The 24,786-nt window shown below is 33.9% G+C and overlaps 1 protein-coding gene across 3 annotated transcripts in view; it reads left to right on the forward strand.

Moving 5' to 3' along the window:
* Window positions 1-24,786, forward strand: part of CSMD3 (CUB and Sushi multiple domains 3) — a gene marked incomplete at both ends in the record, with an annotated part of 1,109,686 nt that overhangs the window by 491,163 nt on the left and 593,737 nt on the right. For all 3 annotated transcript variants that reach the window (XM_082600704.1, XM_082600705.1, XM_082600706.1), the window contains one exon: window positions 21,318-21,439. In XM_082600704.1, coding sequence (XP_082456830.1) covers window positions 21,318-21,439 — 122 coding nt within the window. The remainder of the gene's footprint in view (window positions 1-21,317; window positions 21,440-24,786) is intronic.

The raw sequence follows: 24,786 nt of genomic DNA on the forward strand, positions 1-24,786 counted from the left end.
ATTTAGTCCTTTTACATTTAAAGTAATTATTGATTGATGTATGCTTGTTGTTATTTTGTTAATGGGTCTTGGGTTGTTTTTGTAGTTCTTTTTTTGTTCCTTTCTTTTTCTTTTGCTCTCTGCACTTTCTCTCACTTTGTTTGTTTGCTTACCTATTATAGGTTTTTGGTTTGTGGTTACCATGAGGTTCATATATAACCATATATATATGATTATTTTAAGTTGATGATCTTTTAGGTTTTAATGCATTCTAACCATCCTACATTTTCACTCCTCCTCCCCCTACCCCATGTTTAATGTTTTTGACATCATATTTTTAACATCTTTTTGTTTTGTGTGTCCCTTAACTGCTTATTATGGATATAGATGGTATTACTACTTTTGTCTTTTAACCGTCCTATTAGCTTTATAAGTGGTTGATCTTCTACCATTACTGTATATTTGCCTTTACCAATGAGATATTTTCCTTTTGTAATTTTTATATGTCTAGTTATGGTCTTCTTATTTTCCTTTAAAGAAGACTCTAACATTTCTTGTAAGGCCAGTTTAGTGGTGCTGAACTCTTTTAGCTTTTACTTGTCTATAAAACACTTTATCTCTCTTTCAAATCTGAATGATAGCCTTGCCAGGTAGAGTATTCTTGGTTGTAGGTTTTTTCCCTTTATCACTTTGAATATACTGTGCCATTTCCTTTGGCCTGCAAATTTCTGCTGAAGAGTCAGCTTTTGTCTTATGGGAGTTCTCTTATATCTAATTAGTAGCTCTTCTCTTGATGCTTTTAAGATTCTCTCTTTATCTTTAATTTTTGCCATTTTAGTTATAATGTGTTCTGGTGTAGATTTCTTTGGGTTCATCTTGTTTGGGACTCTCATTATGTAATGGATGTTGACGTGGATGTCTGTTTCTTTTCCCAGATCAGTGAAGTTTCCATCTATTATTTCTTCAAATATGGTCTTTGCACCTTCTTCTCTCTTTTCTCCTCCTGAGACCCCTATAATGCAAGTGTTATTCTGTTTGATGTTGTCACAGAGGTCTCTTAAACTACCCTCATTTTTCAAATTCTTTTTTCTATTCGACTTGGGTGATTTTTACTACTCTGTATTCCAGTTCACTGATCTGTTCATCTGTATTATCTAATCTACTGTTGATTCCTTCTAGTTCTTTTTTTTTTTTTGGTTAGTGTATTCTTCAGCTCTGTTTGGTTCTTCTTTATATTTTCTAACTCTGTTAAACTTCTCATTGTGTCCATCCATTCTTCTCTTGAGTTTGGTGAGTATTTTTATGATCATTTCCTTGAACTATCAGGTAAATTGCTTATCTCCTCTTCCTTTAGTTCTTTTTTTTCTGAATTATTGTCTTGCTCCTTCATTTGGAACTTATTCCTCTGTCTCCTCATGTTTCCTAATTCTCTGCATTTATTTCTGTGTATTAGGTAGATCAGTTGTGTTTCCCAGTCTTGGAGAAGTGGCCTTATGTAGGAGATATTCTGTGGGGCCCAGAAGCACACTTCCCTGTGGTCACTAGAGCTATATGCTTACGGGTTCCCTTTATGTGAGCTGCATGAGCCCTTCTGTTATGGCAGAGCTGACTAATGTGGACATGCTGGTAGGCAGAACTGGCCCCTGACTGCTGGCCCACTGGTGGGTGGGGCTGAATCCTGGTGCTGCTGGTTGTGTAGCCTGAGGGGTCCTGGGACTGGTGCCATCAAGCTGGTGGGTGGGCAGAGTCTTGATGTGGCTAGTTACAGGGACTGGGGGAGCCAGGGCTGGTGCTGGCCTTCTGGTGGGTGGGGCTGGGTCTAAGTGTGGCTTGATGTGGGGTCTAGGGGCTCCTAAGGCTGGTGCTGGTGCTAATAGGCTAGAGGGAAGAGTTCCAAATGGTATTCACCAGCACCAGTACTCTTGTGATAGAATGAACTCCCCAAAATGTCAGCCATCAGTTTTTATGTCCCTGTGGCGAGTCCCACTTTCCTTCTCCAGGATGTTCTCCAAGATTAGCAAGTGGGTCTGACCCAGGCTCCTTTCAAATGACTGTCTTTGTGCTTGGACTCAGAGAGTGAGATTTTGTACATACCCTTCAAGTGCAGAGTCTCTGTTTCCTACAGCCCTCTGGCTCTCCTTTATACAAGCCCCACTAGCTTTCAAAGCCAAACATTCTGGGATTTCATCTTCCAACTGAAGGACCCCAGGCTGGAGAGCCTAAGATGGGGCTTGGACCCTTCACTACTTGGGAAGAACCTTTGCAGTTGCAGTTATCTTCCCATTTCTGGGTTGCATACCTAGTGTTGTAGATCTTGACTATACCACGTGCCCACCCTTCCTACCTGTCTCTCATAGTTCCTACTTTATGTTGTTAGTTGTGGAAAATCTTTTCTGCTAGCCTGCAGGTCGTTGTCATCAATAGTTGCTCTGTAAATAGTTGTAATTTTGGTGTTCCTGAGGAAGGAGGTAAGCTAAGGGTCTTCCTACTCAGCCATCTTGGCCGCACCTCTTCTCAGCAACTTTCAAGTGTACAATACTACTGTATAGTATTAACTATAGTCATCAGGCTGTACATTAGATCCTCAGAGCTTATTCATCTTATAACTGAAAATTTGTACTCAATGTTTATTCTAAATCTACATCAGAAGGAAAAATAAAACAGAACCTTGATATTTGTAATATATAGTAGTTTTGCCTTTCTGATTGGTTGGTATAGACAGGTTAGAATTTAATGAATGTAAAAAGTAGAAATCCCTCTAAAATTCTTTAAGATTTATTTTAGCATCATAAGCTATTCACCTATAAATATTCACTTAGATTAAATAGTTCATCACTGACATTCTTTCTAGGTTAACATTCCAGACATAATGTGACTCTCCCCTCCTAAGATGTTGAGTAGATACTGAGCTTTACATTACCAATATGCTTACAAGTAAGAAATTATTTCCTCTAATTATGTATTCATGAACATTGAGAATGCAAATAAACTATACAACCAAAGAGATATTGAGACTATGAAATCTATTGAGAGGAAGGCAACACAATAAAACATTAGCAACAAAAACCAGCCCTACTGTCATTAATTGTGGTTATATAGCAAATTTTTGTACGGTTTTTAGGAATTTAGCATTTGGATTCAGATAGAGAGTGTTTAATCTCATGCCCACTAGATAACATGAGATCAGGAGGAGCCTTAGCAAGTAAGAAACAGATATTTCAAGCGCTTATCAACTTTGCCAAGGGAAAAGCTTATATCATTACCTTAAGTATTTCATCATATCCCATTTTGTGGTTAATGTTACTTCCTCAAAGTAAATATATAAAATATACACATATAGACAGCTCCAGATATATTGTGCCTCAGGTTTTTTTTCATGAGGCTTCTTTTGTTTATCTCCAGTAACCCTCATTCTGCTCCTTGGCATACCAAATCCCTTAGTTTGGTGTCTCAGTCAAGACTCTGTTGCCTGAATGTGTCATTCATTTAGTAAACACTTATTAACTGCCTACAGGTACAATCAGAAATACTGTGATAATCGTCCTCAGGAGCTTACAGTATACTGAGGGGAAACAAGGCAGTAGAAGAGAGTAAGATAATAATTTGTAATAAATTACCTTATAGAGATCTTTTAAAAAATTGGAAAATGAGAGGAGCACTCTGTTCAGGGTGGAGTGGGATTAGAGCTATCAGGGAAATCTTCCCAGAAGATTGCCAACTTAAATCCTAAAGTAAGAGTAGGGATTAGATAAATGATAGGGGAAAGACCCAGAAAGAAGAACATATAATTTGATTTGAGTTAACAAGATTTTTATTTATTTCTTGAGTGTCCAAACACTCTATTTTTACTATGGTAGCTTCCCACTGTAATGGAAGCTGAAGTTTATGCTTTATTTCCATACTTCTCTTTCACCAAAATTCATTGGTAAGTATAGAATAAAAAGAAGCAAAGGAATGAGAAAAAAATCAAAGAGATTAGGTAGAACAAAAGATATCTCTCTAAGTCAGTGGCTTTTAATGGAAGAGAGCAAAATTTTGCCACCCAGGGTACATTTGGCAACATCCCAGAGGACAATTTTTTTTTTTAAGATTTTATTATTTATTTATTTTTTAATATGTGGTCTTAATTATTTATTTATTTTTATTTTTGGCTGTGTTGGGTCTTCGTTTCTGTGCGAGGGCTTTCTCTAGTTGCGGCGAGTGGGGGCCACTCTTCATCACGGTGCGCAGGCCTCTCACTGTCGCGGCCTCTCTTGTTGCGGAGCACAGGCTCCAGACACGCAGGCTCAGTAGTTGTGGCTCACGGGCCTAGTTGCTCCACGGCATGTGGGATCTTCCCAGACCAGGGCTCGAACCCATGTACCTTGCATTGGCAGGCAGATTCTCAGCCACTGCGCCACCAGGGAAGCCCCCAGAGGACAATTTTTGACTATCACAAGTTTGGGATGAATGCTAATGGCATCTAGTGGGTAGAAAACAGGGATACTGCTAAACATAGTGCAATGCCAGGACAGCCCCTGCAAAAAAATAAATGATTATCTAATCCAAAATGTCAATAATGTAGAGGCTGCTCTAGAACACTAATTTTTTTTGTGTGTCTGGGTTACAATACCTTGTAGCAATTTTTTTTTATTTTTAGGTTTCTAACTATAACCTTGGAAAGGAATCTTTAACAGTTTTGGCTAGAAAGATGCTTATACTGCAGTGCATGGACTTCTGTGGCATGTTATTACCTTATCAACTTCACCTTGTTCCGAGTCCCCAAGATTTGCCAGCTAAGAAATTAATCCTCAAATTTATTCTAAGGTTGGTTATATGTGGGGGTATTGACCTTCTGTACTAAGTACGTGTGCTCCATTTCTTTCTCTTTCCCTCCCTCCCTGTCTCTCTCTTTCCCTCTGTCTCTCTGTCTCTCTCTCTCTTACACATACGCATACACACACATTGGTGGCAAGTTGGCAAAATATTAATTTAAAATGACATTGAAGGAAGAGACTAAAGAGACATAATTAAATGTAATGTGGTATCTTGGATTAGATCCTGGAACAAAAAAAGAACATTAGTTAAAAAAAAAAATGATGAAATGCAAAAAAGTCTGGAGTTTAGTTAATCATAATATACCAATGATACTTTCTTAGTTTTGATAAATAAGTTATGGTTATGCAATATATTAACATTAGAAGGAACTAGGTAAAATGTACATGGGGAGTTTCTGTATGATTTCTACATCTCTTCTGTGAATCTAAAATTATTCCAAAATAAAAATTGTATTTATAATAAATGACATTGAAGAGGAGAATAAAATAAATAAATTGATAAGGGATTTTCATTGTGAAAGCAGTTTTTAAATAACGTTTTTCAATTACAACCATTAAAAGTTTGTTGCAATCTTTTAATTGAAATAGTTTGCAATTATGTTTTCAAACTGTTTCATTGAAATCTGTTTTACTTTTGTATAAAAATTAATATGTGGCTCAGTCATTATAAATCGGGGTGCAGAAATAGCTTATGGGTTTTTTTGGCTATTATATGTCGATATATTTTAAAGAATTTGACAACATTTGAAAAAATGAAGATTTCACATAAACTTCCCTTGAAAAGTTAGAACTAGCAATCTTGGCCCAAGTTCAGATGTGTCTAAACATTTTTCAGTAGAGGTCTCCTCCTTTATTAAGGTCATTGCTTTCCAGATGGCTACATACACCCTTCTTTTTATACACCATCCCCAACCCAGTTACCAGGTGATCAACTACATGCCTTTGAGCATGTGATATCTAATTTTGACATTTATATTTCACTCCTCGAAATGAAATAAGTATAGGCTTTTTGTATTTTTACTAATTTAAATTTTTTGAGAGATTTAATTAAGCTAATTCACCTGTCAACACATCAGGCTGTAGAAATTATTTCCTAGAGTTCCACTTATGAGACCTTTAACCTGTTTCTGGGGCTCAAAATTTTAAAGTTTCATCCAACTTGTTTCAGTATAGCAGACAAAGGATAGATTAATTTCCTTTTCTATCCAATGTCTACATAATTTAGGACCAATTTATCGGTCCTCTTTTTTTTTTCTAATGGTAGCTTTATGCCAAGGCTTCTGTACTTTATATATATATAAAATATTTCTAAATATAATTTTAGAACTTTGGCTTGGATTAATATAATAATGCCATCCTACCTGCCAATTTCCTAAGAATAGGAATGAGTTGTGTAAACACAAGTGATCTTGGCAGTTGACGTTCTATAGAATCTTATATTTTGTTCCTTGAAATAATTAATAATAATTTAAAAAATATAAGTCTTTTGCATAGAGAAATATAGTCTCCTGTATATCATTGTTTCTCATATCCTGGGATTCACTGACTCAATTCCCAGTAGTCTCCTAGTCCTTTCTCTCTCTCTCTCTCTCTCTTTTTTTTTTTTTTTTTTTACTTCCTTTATAAAGATCTTGGATACCACTTTAGAGGAATATTCTACTTTTTGTTGAGCAGTAAAAAGCTTCTCATGAAACCCCATTATTTTGGGAAATGGTTGCCTGTTACATGGTTTTCATACAACCAGGGATTTGTTAAGCCTATTGGTATGAATAAAAAGAATGAGAGGCAAAAGATAGTAAGACTAAAACAAAGTGGTTTAAAAAGAAGGTTTTTTTAAATTTATTTTTTGGCTGTGTTGGGTCTTCCTTGCTGCTTAGGCTTTCTCTAATTGTGGAGAACGGAGGGCTACTCTTCATTGTGGCGTGCAGGCTTCTCATTGCAGTGGCTTCTCTTGTTGTAGAGCATGGGCTCTAGGCACACGGGCTTCAGTAGTTGTGGCGCATGGGCTTAGTTGCTCTGCAGCATGTGGGATCTTCCCGGACCAGGGCTCAAAACAGCGTGCCCTGCATTGGGAGGCAGATTCTTAACCACTGAGCCACCAGGGAAGTCCTGCTCCTTTAAAAATTGCTTAGCAACATCACAAAGAGCTAAAATCTAGCCACAGTAACTCCTAACAATTCATAAAAGCATATTCTTAGGATTCAAAGAAAATATTAGAACTTGGTTTGGTTGTAGGATATATTTGGAAGAAATAAATTATTTAATTTTTTTAAAACTATGCTATATAATCCAGATTTTTTTTTACATGTTTTGTCCTTCTTTGCCATGCCTTAAGCCATTTTGTATTAATGAGTCTTTTAAGGGAAAGCGCTTCATGATCTGACTCCTCTTGCTGTAGTAAGTCTCCCAAATATATACTCTCAAGGGCACCCTGTACTTCTCCTTTGTAGCATTTTTAAAGATTATTTAGTTAATCTTATAGTTGACGTTTCATGTTTGTCTCTATCCTGATAATGTGAGGTGTGTGGGGAGGCAGGACCTGGTTTATGACTATATGATCACCAATTCTCATCCTGTTGAGTGATTCATAGTTCTTTTATAAATAGTATTTGTTGTGTGAATGACTGAGTAAATTAATGAGTGAATAAATAAATATGTTGTGACCCTTCATTAAAACTAAATAGAGCAATATAAAAAAACAAAACAAAACAACAACAAAAAACTTAAGTATATGGGGGAAACTAGTACATGACTTGATTTTTTCATTCTTGTCTCCAGGTATCTAGTTTTTACTTTCTTAAATTTATTCTGCATGTGGCACCTGGACTGATCACACTAAAAATATAGACACAGTTAAGTAAATTGATGTTCTACACCTGCAAACTATCCCTTTAGTTTTGACCAAATATGAATAATCCAGCAACTGCCATAGACTATCATCTATGGCCTTCCTTGAATAGACATTTACCTCTCCGTCTCCATCTAAAGAATCTCCCAAGCTCCAAACAATCTTAGATTTTCTGTGAATTACATAGTTTTCTTATACACAATATGTTACTTAGTGCCCCTTTTCCCTCAGCCTGGAAGCCTATCCTGAATTTCTGTTCTAAGTTCCTGTGTCGTAACTTTTCAAGATTCAACTCTGACATTTTCTCAAGGATGCCTTCTTTAAACTCCCAGGTTGCAAAAATGTCCACTTTTTATGCTCCTATAACACCTGCTTACCTTTATCTAGCACTTATTACACATTATTAAAATAACCTCTTTGTATCTAACTCCTCCTTAAGACTTCAAATCCATTAAAAAAAGGATCCTATCTTATTCATTTCTGCATGGAAACATTCTAAGTCAATGTTTTGTGTTGAATAAATATCCTAATAAAATAATTATAACAAATCATCATCAAATATTTATTTGACCTTTCACTAGGTTGAAAGATTGTCAAAAATTACAAGTGGTATCCAATTTCCCTGAGACATTTCTTTGATGAATTGCCTCTTTTTCTTGCAGTTTAATTGAAGTGTTTAAATTGTAAATTTTGGCCTTTTTTATTTCTTATATTTAGGTATATTTTACTTTGTTTAATTATTCATCAATTAAAATTTCATAAAAGTGTTTTGAGCATTTACTATGTGTTATACACTAAACCAACTTTATGTCACTTAGAGATAAAAGAAATAGTTGCTGACATAAAGGAACATAATTGCTTGTAGGTAAACAAAAAGATAGAGTGTTAAAACTCTAATATAAATAAGGATATGGGAGAATGAATTTTAGCTAGCAGGTTAAGAGCTAAAAAAGAATATTTGAGATGAAGAAAATAACATGTGAAAAGCTATGGAAGTAACTTAGAGCATGGTGCATTTTAAAATTACAAATCACCAAATGAAGCTCCCTGCCTTTTTAGATGTAGATCAGATAGTCTTAACTCTGATTTCAAAGGAGGTCTAAACGTTTCTCCAAAGAAGACATACAGACAGCCAAGAGGCATATGAAAAGATGCTTAATGTCACTAATTATTAGAGAAATGCAAATCAAAACTACAATGAGATATCACCTCACACCAGTCAGAACGGCCATCATCAAAAAGTCTACAAACAATAAATGCTGGAGAGGGTGCACAGAACAGGGAACCCTCTTACACTGTTGGTGGGAATGTGAATTGGTACAGCCACTATGGAGAACAGTATGGAGGTTCCTTAGCAAACTAAAAATAGAGCTACCATATGATCCTGCAATCCCATTCCTGGGTATATATCCAGAGAAAAACGTGGTTTGAAAGAATACATGCACCCCAATGTTCATCATAACACTGTTTACAATAGCAAGACATGGAAGCAGCCTAAATGTCCATAGGCTGATGAATGGATAAAGAAGATGTGGTATATATATACAATGGAATATTACTCAGCCATTAAAAAGAATGAAATGATGCCATTTGCAGCAACATGGATGGACCTGGAGATTATCATACTGAGTGAAGTAAGTCAGGCAGAGAAAGACAAATATCATATGACATCACTTATATGTGGAATCTAAAAAATATTATACAAATGAACTTATATACAAAACAGAAACAGACTCACAGACTGAGGGAACGAACTTATGGTTACCAGGGGAAGGGTTGGGGAGTGATAGTTGGGAGTTTGGGATTGACACGTACACACTGCTATATTTAAAATAGATAACCAACAAGGACCTACTATATAGCACAGGAAATGCTGCTCAATATTCTGTAATAAACTAAATGGGAAAAGAATTTGAAAAATAATACATACTTTTATATATATAACTGAATCACTTTGCTGTACACCTGAAACTAACACAACATTGTTAATCAATGATACTCCAATATAAAATAAAAATTAAAAAAAATAAAGGAGGTCTAAACTCTTCTAAAAGATTTTAGTGAATTTCTTGCTCATAACTGGAAACTTAATGTCTAATGGTTAATTTTGTCTTTAAATTTTTGATTTCTGGATTATTTCTGTTCTACATAAATTCAAGTAGACATTGTCCCCAATTTTATCTAAACAAACAAAAACAATTTTTAAATATGCAGGTGATAACTAGGTGAATACTTGCTTGATTAATCTTCTGGATAATTTAGGAAAAGGAGGGCAGTCTACATCACAAGTAGGCAAACAACTTGAAATTCAATATTGCATACACTTATCTGTTAAATTCTTTTTCCAACCAGTTCCTGAAGTGTTTTTTCCTCTGACTTCTTCACTACACACCATCCTCCTACTCACATCATCTTATTCCTTACTCTTCTACTTCCCATTTCTTTTCCACCCTCGTCTGCCACCAGATGGCCTTAAGAACACTATAGTTTCTATGTATGTTGTGCGTGATAATTCATCTCATTCTATCCTACCACCTAATTTGTTTCTCTTACTAACAAACCTAGATTAAGTTTGATTTTCTTTTATTTTCATCATAAAACATGATAAAACATTAATTCATGTAAATCATTTCTATTACTGACTTGATGCTATATGTGCTCTCATCCTAATACCAATGGGATGTTTCAGTGAAACAAAGCACAAGGAGAGGCTGTATTATATGTAAACATGACCTTCATGACTAGATTAAATTACTCACAACTAAGAACTAGGAAAAGAAAAAAAATTTGCTTACTTTTTCTGCATTGGAAATCTATATGTTTATTTCTCATTTTTAATAGGAATTACATTTGCTGGGTTTTAATCAAGTTTATCTGATCCTATGCAGTCTGCCCCTTGCTAATTTGAATTCTGTCCCTTTCATAGCATGTCCTCTGTTTTCCAGTTCCCTGCTTTGGGTTCATTTCATTATTCCACATTTATATGCGTCCTTTCAGCGAAGACATGGATTAGACTTTCATTCTTATGCAGATGACACTAAGATGTATTTGAAGATTAGTCCTAATTGTTACTCTACTTCTGACATTTTATCAGCTTCTCATGAAGACATAGAGACTAAGATGTCCAATTAAATGTTATTAAACTGAACTACTTTCTGATAGTTCCAGACACTGATTTAAATAGGTTTTATCATTCACTTTCAGATTCGTGTGTGTATGTATGAGTGTGTGTGTGTGTGTGTGTTTCATGACCAACAGTTAACAATATGAGAATTCTAATTGATTTGAAGAACTGTTTCTATACCTGTTTGTCTGAAGTTTAATAACAGGTCTTAGTTTAATAATTCAACATTTTTTCAGGTAGTTGAAATTATGTACTATATTAAATAATTATTAACAAGTAAAATAAGAACAAAATGAAATTATGACATATTGAAAGCATTATAACCATATTTCAAGGCATTACTTAAATCTACTTTCCTGGGTTTAAGATTGTTATAGAGGAAACTCCAATGTAGAATTTCACTTCATAATGAAAATAACTCTATGTGAAACTTTCCAAACTATTAGCAGTTTCCTCCCCAGAAAAAAAAAAATGCAAGAGAAAGATAAACTGTTTTTGAACGTAGTCCTTCAAGACATATGCCAGGGCCTCCCTGGTGGCGCAGTGGTTGAGAGTCCGCCTGCCGATGCAGGGGATACGGGTTCGTGCCCCGGTCTGGGAGGATCCCATATGCCGCGGAGCGGCTGGGCCCGTGAGCCATGGCCGCTGGGCCTGCGTGTCCGGAGCCTGTGCTCCGCAACGGGAGAGGCCACAACAGTGAGAGGCCCGCATACAGCAAAAAAAAAAAGAAAAAAAAAAAAAAGACATATGCCAAATATCATGCAGAAAGAGTAAAATTTTGACACTTAAGTCATATATCTGTACCTTATTTAATGCAGTTTATTTTCTGTGTGAAAACCCCACAATTCCTATTTATGTCCATTAAGAAAGCAGACACTAGTTCTGGTGGTTGGTATTCTTCTCATCTGTCCTGTTTTCCTTTGTCCACTTTAAAAATAAATTTCTACCAAGCTGTATTCATTGTTTACAGCAAATCTTTTCTAATCCCAGTTAAAAATTAATTACCCAAACCTTTTCATTTTCAAAGCATTTTTTCTTCATTAGGTTGCTAATAACTTCATTAAAATTTTTACTTTAATTTATAAAATATTTTTCACAACTTTAAATATATTTATTTTCTGTTTGAACTAACATAGCTTTTGCATCTCCTATAACTTGTCTTAGAAATTTTTAAATTTCTTGTGCCATTTTATTTTCTCAGTCATTTTTTATCAGTAGATTATTTTATATTCAATGCATATACATCTGCCAACATGGGGTGTTTTTTTTTTTTTTTCTTAGAATGTCCCTAAAGCATTTCCATTCAACCATCTCTAATAGTAATGATCACATATTAATTTTAAAAGATGTCTCAAAAAGTATTACATGGAAATGAATACTGTGTTATTGTTGTACAAGTTCACCCTCAATTTTTTTTATAATGTTTGTTCTTTATAAGGAATCTATAAAAGCCATAGGAGAAAGACTCCCAAATTACTAGATAAGGGGGGGGCAAAACATAGAAATAAAACAATTATTTTTCTATGTCACTTCATATGAGTAGTCTTTCCTGATCTGTTATCTACTTCCATAGCCTTTCTTGATCTATTACTTCCATAGCATCTCTTAAATCCAAATTTATCTACTAGTTTAGTATTTCTCTTCTCTTCTACACTGTAAACTCCATGAGGGCGGAGACCTTGACTGTCTTCTTTACCTTTCAGTGTATAGCACAGTGTGTCAAACAGAATAATGCACTCATTTAATGTTTTTGGAATACATGAATTTGCAGAATAAGTATTGTACAGCATTTAACTTCCACAAATAAATTAAAATATATCATCTAAAATTAGTATGTAGAATTTATCAGAAAAATTACATTGAAATGTGAAAGTTAATTTTTATTTTCAGTGAACAATTTTATGATTACATTCACTGAACAAAAGTTCTTAACTGTTAGATCATATTTGTTTCTAGATCTGGAACATATTTGATCAGTAAATAATAAAAATATCAAGTTTGCTTTGTGGCATTAATAATGCATTGCTATAATATCAGTTTAAATTTTATGTTTATATCAGCTTATAATATAAGCTTAATATCAGTTTATATCATAGACATATAAAGCTTTAGGTGCTAGATTCTTACTGAAGTTTACAAAACTATAATAAGTCTGATTCCCTCAAATAACCACCATCGAATATTTCTTATTTATAACATATAATTTGCTTACTCCACTATCTTGGAATCCAAAATAAATTTACATTTTTTAAGTTATTATTAAATGACTGGACATACTATCACCACTCTCTTTTTCCTCTCCTGGGTCTTAGTCCCAGGAGACAGTCTTTTGGAGAGAAAATAAATAATTAAAATCAATCCATCAAAAACCCCACTTTCTGCTTTAATCAAATGTCATAATAAAAACACATGCTATCAACCTTGTTGCAAAGTATAGATAGTAAGGTTAAAGTTCAGTTACCACTGGTGGTGTTTGGGCAAAGACAGATTAGAAAGAAATTGTGAGTAATGCTTGCCGTAGTTTACCTCTATGAGATCAGGGATAGCTCCCTTTCATGTCTGAGAGGTAACCATACCATGTCTCTCCATGTTCAAATCCCATTGACTACTAGAAGTTGTCCATCATTAATTACCAACACTTACTCAGGTTTAGTTATTTTATGTTTTTCCCTAGCAATATTTATTGTCATACCTAGCAGGGCCCTATCAGAAACCCTAACACAAATAAGTTTTTGTTGGTACATCTCCCATAGTCTAAGCCATTCTGATTTGGTGAAGCTCACAAAGTTTGGGCTATTCATACTTATTCATTGTTATATACATTGATTGTCATACCTTATTAGAACGTCTAATTTTCCAAGTTACAAGTTAGAGTTTCTAGGAGCAATAGAAACTCTACTAAGTTAAAATTAATGTCACCTGCTTTGTCTGTCACCTCTTGTGTAGCATAAGAAATATAGTTTATTCTGTGGCCAGTATCAAGTTATTCTCAGAAATGATCTAATACTATGAGTCTCATCCCTGAATAACAAGTGATCACTGTGGATATTGAAAGATAGAAATGGAAATACTTCTGCTAGGGTAAGATCACAATGTTAATTCACAGGTGAAAGAAAAGGGAAATGTTACAAATACATAAGATTTCAAATTGATTTTTTTTACTAAAAATCCATAATTTTCCATGTTTCATACATCATCAAACCGTTTTAATAACAATAAAGCAATGTGTCTGAGATTGGACAACAAAATAACTTCCAGGCTCTACTAATCTCATTGCACCTATTGGGAGAAACCATTAAGAGCACAGAGATAACTGCATAATATAGTGTAAAGTCATTGTATGCCTGTCAGAGAGAATGAGTGATATAGTGTAACTGTCTAAGTTTACAGGTAAAAGAATGAGATTCAGATCGTTTGGATTTGCTCAAGTGTGAACACAAAGTAAGTTGAAGATGCAGGGATAGTAAAGATACACAAACTACAAAGCTATTTGGACTTCCTCCTAATGACTCCATTAAAGACATAGGCTATCGTGCCCCTCATAACAAAGAATTGTTACTTGCTAGAAATCTTCCAACATACCTAAGACACAGCCTTAGGGCAGGAGACAATAGAGATTAATTGTTCACAGAGCTGTTAGTGAACCCTAGTTGGATGACAATATCCACAAAAGGGTGGTGGCCTAAATTGCCACTACATGCAAAGGAGGTGGGGGGAAGAAAGATAGAAACCAGAAACAAAATCAAATCTTTGTTGTGACTCTCATTATTTTAATCATGGTCTCATTCATTCATTCCTGTATTTAATGAGTATCTACTATGGACCACACTCTGTTCTAGGCACTGCAGACACCATGGTGAGCAAAACCTAGTCCTTGCTCTCATGTAGCTGTCATTCTAATAAGGAAAAGAGACAGTAAACAATGGTATATATATGTGTGTGTACATATGTATGCATGTGTATATACTGTGTGTAAATATGTATATCTCAGTGTATGTAGTGTATGAAGATGATACTTAAAAATCTAAAGTTTAGATAGGTTAGTCATATAGATTAGTCAGAATAGACTATTTATTAAGAACTGTTTGAGGAGAAACCTATGCAAAGTGAGAAAAAAAGCAAGTACTAACGTCTTAAAGTGGAAACATTATCACTGTGTTTAAGGAATTGCAAGTAAGTGAGTGGAAGGAGCTTTAAGGAATTTTCAAATCTTGAGAATATGTTGGAACAGGATCACAATAGTCCCTCAATATTATTAAAAATTCATGAAGATTCTGGAAGGAGAGAGTGAAGGAGATACTTCAGGGTTCAGTAGACCCAGAGAACACTATAGACCAGACCCAGCTGGTATATTCCATGCAAAAAGGATATTTAACCTGAGAATTGTATCTTTCTTATTCAACCAAAAAATAAAATTTTTGCTTCTCTTACTTGAGTAGTTCAAACATTATATCCAGCATAAATCTAAATGCCTGGAGGTTACAGTTGAACCAAACCATATTTTCTTAGGTGTTTCTCAAAGCATAGTTAACTCTATGTGCTTGACCTGAGGAAAAAATAGGACTGTGGTATATTGATAGAGAGGTTAAGGATGAATTTTTGTTTGTTTGTTTTCTGCTACTATACTTACATCATTTACTTGAAAGGGCATAATCCTCTTAACAGTAGCTCACAGTGTCTCCTTATATATAGGCTCATTTTACTTTGAAAACAAGACTAGAAAAGGATAAATTAGCTATTCCTCTCTACCTTTTTAAAAATATAGGTGGAACATGAATAAAACATACAGAATATTGTAAAATAACTATGTTAGAGGCACTAAGAGTTAAAATAATCATAGATATATAGACTATATTAAAAATTAGCTAATTTGTATCAATTCATTTTAAACTGCTGAAATCAGGATGTTAACATCTTTGTGACAACAAGCCTTCCCATCCAGAACACAACCTGTCTTTTCACTTACACAGGTTTTATTTCATTTCCTTCAGACTTTTTTTATGGTTCTCTTTATAGAAGTCTTGTACCATTCTTGCCAAATATGTTTTTCAAAATTACATATTTACTTTGTTGCTTGTGTGAATTGGATCTTTCCATTTGAATTGCCAATCAACATAGTATAAATTGTAGACAAATTATTAACTCTTGAGTTTAGGTAGGCAGATTGCATATTGTAAGTAAAAAAATGATACCTTTTTATTTTGTAATCCTTTCCAAATTTTTCCTATTTATTGCATTACCTAGAACTTCTGAGATAATGTTGAATGCTGTCACAGATTTTGAGCATCCATGTTTTGTTCTAATCTTTAATGGCAAAAGTTTTCACATTTTATTATATAGTCTAATACTTCTTTTAATTTCATACATTTATTGTTACATTTAGAAAGTTTTCTCCTTTTTCTACTATTTCTGTGTTTCTAAAACTTAAATCAGGAATTTTTGCTTTATTTATCAAACATTTAATAAGCATCTACTGTAATCACATTTATCTTTCTCCTTTGTGTTATTAATGCTACATTGAAGAAAATTTGTATCAAAATGATGTATGAGTTCAATATAATTCAATAAGACTACCAATCTTTTTTAAACTTCACAAACTGACATGCCAAAAGTTCATGGAAAAGTAGATATTCAAGAATAACAAAGAAAATAATGAAATTGAACAATGACGAGATTTGCAATGTCTATATTAAAAGGGATTAAACAGTATGGTATTTCAGAGAAATAATCATAGATAAGTGAATCAGTACACAAAATACCAGTTCAGATCCATGTATGGATTTCTGAGAGAAAGTGGGGGTGGAGCATAACATAACAAAATACATATGGCATTTTAAATCGGTGAGGAATAAAACAGAGTTTACTATAAATGCTACTGGGAAAACAGATATCCATATATTGGAAAGTATAATTATCTACCCTACTTCACACCATACAAAATTAATTTCTAGATAAGTGAAAAGTTTAACTATAACATAAAATTTGAAAGTATGAGAATTAAACATTAGATGGTGTTTTCAACCTTTTCAACTTTTGAAAACCTAGATTTGAAGAAACCTTTCCTAACCAAGACATAAAACACAGCTACCCTAGAGGAAAATACTGATAGATTTACATGTACTTCTAAAAAAGTTTTCAGAGAAAATTAACTAAAAGCAAAGTTTACAAATTAAAAAATAAAAGACTGGGAAAATAATGACAACATGCATAAAAAATGGTTAATACTGATAATATGTAGGAAACTTCTGTAAAACTATGAGAAAAGGACAATTGAAACTAGAAAAAGTGTACATGAACAGAAAAATCAGAGCAAAAGAAATAGAAATAGCAGTAAAAACTTCTGCCGAACCATACTAATAATGTAGAGAATTGGAAATCAAAATGTTATTAACATATTTAATGTAACGACAAAAACACAAATAGATAACACTATTATTTTGGTGAGAATGTGGAGACCTATTCTTCTTTATACCATTTTTGAGAGTATACTGAAAAAAAGTGTGGAGTAATTTACACATATTTATCCGACTTTTAAATCCTCACATATCGTAGCTAAGTAAGCCTTTGAAGAATTCATTCTGCCATGATAGCACAGATATAAAGAACACGTATTAGCACAAGTATAAAGATATAGGTACCAAGATCTCCATTCCTGGATTATATTTTATAGCTGAAAAAATTAAAACATACTTTCACTAGCATGTGCTGTATAACAAGCAACCACAAAATCTTAGTGGCTTACAAGATAATTTTTCCTTTCAGTTATATTGTATGTTGGTTGCTATGGGTCAGCTGTTGCAAATCTGCTCAAATGGCTGGTCTTCTCATTCCCCAACCCAGGATTAAGGAAACCCCTAATTACCATGTGCTATTCTCATAGTTTATGGCTGTCAAAAATTTGTAATACATACATCAGCTACTGTTGTGACTGTGAAATCTATTAAATAAATCTACATATGCTGACCTAGAACAGTATTCATGATACATGAGGGGAAAATAAGTTTCAGAGGAATATGTATAGAATTAGCTCAGTTTCTTAAAACACTCAAACACACAAAAAGCCAAGAATTTTATAAAAACATGTACACCTACAAAATGAAAATATTTACAGAAATACAACCTTACTTGTTAAGTGGTTACTCTTTGGTTTGGACAGAAGCAGTCAGGAAGACCAGCATATTTATGGGTGATTCTTACTTGTCATTTTATGAGTGCTTTTTTCTTTATTTTTATGTGAAAAGAAAGTCATTTTCAAAAAAGACAACTTCCCAGTCTGAAACATATTTTTAAGCGTTCTTTATCAGCATGTAGAGAGCACATATTTTACAGTCCATTTAAGATCTGTGCCAAAGAACTTGGATATTTGTTTTTTCAGTAAACATTTCTACATCATGAAGGCCAATGCACTAAGAGTTAATGAACAGAGATGATAAACAAGGCCTGTCCACAAAGGACTGTAAGTGTTTGCACATTTTAGAACACAAAGCATGCCAGAGAATTACCAAGTAGTAAGAGCCACTCGAAGTAGTATGTCCAATTAGAAAGATGTTTCTACTAACTTCAAACCAATCATATGATTGTTCTAAAATTCTTATTGCTATAAAGTTTGTAAATATTTTATGCTGCATTCTTTATCACATCACTAGCACTTAAACACCTTTATGGATATGCCGTTCAAATGATGTGCTGTGAGGACTACAATCCATTACAGAACCCTGAGTGGAAGAATTGGGAACACTTCCTATAGAAAGAAGTGGCACATTGGTTTAACTTTGTTTAAATGAATAGATTTTCCTCAGGCAAATGTAAGAAGGAATAACATCTTAGCCTGGGAGAACAGCATGGAAAAAGTGGAAAACTATAAAAGGTATATATATTCAAAGAAAAAAAAAATTTTTCTGGCAGAAGTTGAGTGTATGACAGTATAAGATGGCAGGAAGTTGTATTGGAAAATAAACCTATATCCTTACAGGAATGATTTTGTATTCTATTTTAGGCAGTTGGTAATTTATCCTATAGGAAACAGATCAAGTTTTTATGCAATTAAGTGAAATAATCAAATTTGTATTTAGAAAGGTAAGAGTAGTAGCACTAAGGAGGATGGAACAGAGAGTGAAAATGGAGTATAGGAAAGGAGTTAAGTAGCTATATCTAGTCTAGGAAAAAGATGATTATGAAACACTGGGTATTGGGAAGAGAAGAAAAAGATGGATAATAAGATGTTTCAGAAGTGGAATACATAGGTCTTGAGGAGTGCATATGTATGCATGCGAAGGAGGTGGGAGGGGTTAGTTAAAGTTTTCATTAAACACTTTAAAATATTTCATGGAATGTCCAGTAGACAGAGAAAAAATTTACTCTAGAAATCAAGAGAGATGACAAAATTAGTGATGTAGATTTGAGAGCTGTCAACACAAATGATCATTGTTGCCATAAAATTGAATTGGAATAACTATTCAGAGAGAGCATTGAACAAAGAGAAAATAGACTGTGAAATAAATTTAATATTATGCTACTTAAGGGTCAGATGGGAAAAAAATAGAACCAGAACACAGGGTATGGAGCATAACTATTCAAAGCAAATAGGCCTAGAATCAAGAGATTCAGGACTATGTAAGGGACAACTGAGAATTTCAAAGTTGATCAGTACTTTCCATTATTGCTGAGAGATTAAGTATGTAGAAAAAAATGAAGAGATACTATTAGATTTAGGAGATCATTTTTGGCATTGTGACAGCAATTTCAACACTGAAACAAGAGAACTTAGGCTGAAATACTTTCAAAAGTGAATGGGGGAGAAAAAAATGGAGTAGTGAACATGGAAGACTTATGAGAAGTTGCAATATAATGATCTCACTTATATGTGGAATCTAAAAAAGACAAACTCATAGAAACAGAATAGTAATTCTCAAAAGTGAGTCTGGAGGTGCTAGGTTAAAGGGAACAAATTTCCAGTTATAAGATGAATAACTTCTGAAGATATAATGTACAGTATGGTGAATATAATTAATAATGCTGTACCACATACTTGAAGGTTGCTAAGAGAGTAGATCTTAAACATTTCTCACTACACACACACATGCACAAGTGGTGATTATGTGAGGTGATGGAGGTGTTAATTAAATCATCATGTTGTTCACCTTAAACTTACACAATGTTATATGCCAACTATATCTCAATAAAGCTGTAAAAAAGAAACCAAATGTTAAATATTCAGAAATTTTGTGAGGCCTTGACAAAGCTTTGGTAGCCTAAAATCAGCCAAGGTATTTATACTATGGAAATTGGAAATTAAAAAAAAAAAAGTGAACAGGAGAGAAGAAAATGGAGTAATGAACATGGAAGACTTACAAGAAGTGGGGTAGTAAATGAAAAAGGGAAGGTTGGTAATTGATGCTGAAGGAAGAAAAATACCGTTCGTTAATTTTTCCTTATTATAAAATAACAGTTTTATTGTTTAAAATATAGAAGTCAGACACAAACAAGAGAAAATTAAAAGTAACCAATAAATCACCACAAAGTTGTCTAGAATATATTCATGCTAAAATATGAGCTAAAGGAGAAAAAAAAACTAGCTAAAAAACACTAACATACTAGAGAGACACACATTTCATGATAAAAAGATATGACTTGAAGTTGGAAGACCTGAGCTCGAATCTTGACTATGCTATTTACTAGCTGAGTGATCTTGGACAAGTCAAACAAACTTTTGAGACCTCCATAAACTGATCTTTAAAGTGATTATATGTAAAGTTTTATGTGCATATGAAAATCTATATTAAACTGTACATGACTTAAAAATACAATGAATTATTATTGATGGATTGGAAAAAATGACTTAGGCAGGATTTTAATGGAATGGGGCAAAAAAAATGCATATCAAAAGTAATGCCACCAAGAAACTTTTGTGGTGCTCAAGAAGGAAGTCAAGTCATATACAGTGTGGTCAGAAACTCTTTTGATAATTAGAAGAGAGAAGGGCTAGAAAACTGGGGAAATATTATAACATGACTTTTGTGGGAATTTCTTAAAATTACTTCAGTGTAGCTCTTTTTGTAATCTGAATGGCCCAATTCACTGTTATAAGAACAGAAAAAGTAGTTTTAATATTGATGTTTCAATTATGAGTTTTATGCTATTATGCTATTATGAGTCCTAGTATTCTTAATAAATAGAAAGGAAAACACTATTTAAATTGCTAATCAATCCAAAGATTTGCTTCTTCCTCTTTGTAGAATTTTGTTAACACAATATTGAATAAATATAACCTCTCACTAATTAAACTAACCTATTTACAGTCAGAGGACAATTTATCATGCTTCACACTTTTATTCATAACTAGTTTTCGATTAATGTTTAAAATATGAGCTTGTGAACTTCAGAGTGTAAAAAACACTCTCATTTCGATGTCACATTAGAATGTCATAATATATATTTCAATGTGGTTATTATTGTGAAATTTTGAATTTAAAGTCTATTTGCAAGTTATTTTATTGCTATGATTTTGCATGTGGCACGTTCGCCTTTTAAAATGCAATTTCTCTTTTAGTGAAGACATGTGGCTCTAATCTTCAAGGACCAAGTGGAACCTTTACGTCTCCCAACTTTCCATTCCAGTATGACAGCAATGCACAATGTGTCTGGGTCATCACAGCGGTGAACACCAATAAGGTAAATGAAAACCATGTCTGATGAAAAAGCACAACCATAAAGACAAAGACATCATGAGGGAGTGCAGTGAAGAAAAATTCATACCTAACGTATGATTTCTGAAATATTTCCTACTTATCCATTATACAAAACATAACCTTATATGAGAAATACGGAAAAAATGTTAAATACTGCAGTTCTACCCCAACTAACATATAAATGACAACACATTAAAATTATAAATTAATGTTTTCTGAGACATGCTTTTGAAGGTTGTAAGTATACTTTTTTTTTTAAATAGGCCATAAATAATGGCTTTTCACTTCATATCTTTCTGCTTGACATATCATTCAGGTATATCATGTTTTTATACATAGCTGCCTTTCCTTTCAATGTTTGTCTATTGCCACAGATCACATAGCTTTTCTTTATTATAAAAGGTTATTAATGTGCTCTCCACTAATAGAGGATTCATATTATGGGTACTTCTAAAGGTTGGGTTATCTTTCTATTTGACTAAAAATTAATAATACATCTAAATATGTATATGCCACGGTACTTCAAACAAAATTATAATGCTGAATGAACGAAAGAGCAGCTGAAAAATTAGCAAGTTTTCTGTTTCTGTTCTCTCTATCCTGCTTCTCCTTACAAGAATGTATAGTGAGGACCTAAATAGGAAGAGTCAGAATTCCTCTCAGAATATATGATATCTTATCTGAGTTAGATTAAGGAAAGGTTGGTGGTAGAGTCCATAAAACTGGGTCAGATTTGTAGTTCAAATACTGATTTAGACTTTACCAACTAACAACTTTGATCAAGCTATTTAACCTCTCTGAAATTCAGTTTCTTTATCTATAAAATATATGTAATAAGAGCATGTATTTCAAAGTTATGAGAAGTAAGTGAAGTAATGCATACAGAGTACTTAGCAGAGTTAATAAGTACTTAAAAAACATTAACTCATCATTAGATACAAAGTATACTATTTTCCAGACTGTTTGGGGTTTTATGTTCATAAAACAATCATAAGAGTAGCAGGGTTGTTTTAAAAATCAACTCAGTGGTCAATTACACTTGCCTTATAGGAGAGCCCTGATTTACGACTCATAAGAACTAGGTCAGAAGCCTACACTCCCCTAAACTATCTGTATAAACCTTGGGAAAATTACTAAATCTAACTCTTCACCTTCATAAAGGAAATCATTTTACTTACCCAGCCCCAAAATTACTAAATCTAACTCTTCACCTTCATAAAGGAAATCATTTTACTTAACCAACCCATTTTACTTACCCAACCCAAAGGAAATCATTTTACTCACCCAACCCGAATTTACTTACTCAATTCAGCAAATGTTTATTTATTGAATACCTTCTCTGTGCAAATTATGGGTTGTTAAGGAAAAAAAATCATGAACTACTTGAGAAAAAATAAACTCACATTTATTGAACATTTAGCAACATGCCGGGTACCATTCGCCGCACTTTTCATGAATTATTTAATTTTAAGACTTCCCTTAATAGATAAATAATTTTATGTCTGCATTTAATAAAGAAGATAAATAACGTGTCCAAGATCACATAGGTAGCAAAAGTCTGTACTTTATAAGATGTGTGTTATTTACAATGACGTATCTCACACTAAGACATAAGTATCTTATACTAAGATAAGCATGAAGCAAATTCATTGTAAAGTGTAGGAGAAGTATATTGTATTAATCTTGTATTGAGATAGAAATCTTTTTTGTGTCATAGCAGTTACCTATAATTGTCAGCAAAATGTGGTAATTATCTCCTGCTCTATAAGATGTTTACTTTGCTAAGCTTAACTCATTTTCATTATTGAATTACCTGAAGTTTCACAGAGGTCATCACATTCTCCTTGCTTTTCTTAACCAAACTACCAAACTTTTATCTATTCTTTCTCTCCCTAAAAAAATCGAATTTATTTTCTAAGGAAGACATAATTACTTTCTTTGCTATTTTTATCAAATAGCTGATTGAGGACATTAATTTTTGATCTGTTAGTTTATATGCATTTTAAGATACCCTGTAAAAATCCAAACATTTTCAACCATCTCCCACGATTATATTTTACATTGTGGCCCAGTTCACTCACACACACACACACACACACAAACACACACACAGACACACACATACATACATACAATGCTACAAAATAATTTCCCCTTACTACATGAATGCAGTTCTCTCTTTTTGATTCTAACTTGCTGTAATCTATTTTTAAAATACTGGTCATGCCTCACTAAATCAATTTTATGATGCACTACAGGTTATAACCATATATTTTGACAAATACTGTTGGAAGATTTGTTTACATAGATTACCATGTCAGAACTCTTTTGGGAAGATAGTTACTGGCATAAACCACAGGCACAGACCTCTCTTAGTTGGTATAAACCCAAATTAACCAAGATACTTAACCCCTCAATATCTATGATTTTCTTCAAAAATCATTGCTCATGTTTTTCTTTATGTTTGATAATTTAAAAGCAATCATTGGGGAGGGTTCAAGATGGTGGTATTGGAAGATCCTGAACTCAACTCTTCCCACAGATACAACAAATATACAACTACATATGGGATAATTCCCTCTGAAAGGGGCCTGAAAACACAACAGAATCTCCACAACAAAGGGTGAAAGGACAGCCACAAAGGGTAAAGGGACAGTTAGGAGAAACAGAGATACAGTCATGCCAAGGAAAAAAGATACACCCCGGCCACAGTGATTCACAGTCTGGAAGGATCACAAGGTATGGATATTTTCCTTGAGAAGCAAGAGATTTGAACTTCATGTCAAGCACCCCAACCCTTAGATCCTTCACAGGAAAGATGAGCCCCTAAAACACATGGCTTTGAAAACCAATGGGTAATACATCCAGGAAAACTGTAGAACTACAGTGAATGGAAAACTCGCTCTTAAAGGGGTCACATGCAGACTCAGTCAACCTGAAAACCAGCACAAAATGACCAGATTGAAAAGTGATTTAAATCACTTGAAAAGGCCAAAGGTAAAGGGGACTCCCTTACTGATCTTAAAGTGTCTGCTGGAGAGGCAGGAACCAGTTGAGATGCTCTCTGGGGACTAAGACACTGATGGGAGCCATTTTTGAAATATCAGGGTACCTTGCTAATACCATCTCTGGAAAGCACCATTTAGGATATCTCCATCTAACCTGTTACTGCCAGTGGATGTTCCCCACAAAGATCTCCACCTACTCCTGTGCCTTGGCCAAGCCACAGAACCAGCTGGGATGTGACTCTGCCCAGCGTCCAGCAGCTACCATGACCAGGCCCTGCAGTCAGCCATGATAGAGGCCAGCCCTGCCCACCAGCACACTGCA

Source organism: Mesoplodon mirus, assembly GCF_964341445.2.
Source record: "Mesoplodon mirus genome assembly, chromosome: 16".
NCBI lineage: Eukaryota > Metazoa > Chordata > Mammalia > Artiodactyla > Ziphiidae > Mesoplodon > Mesoplodon mirus.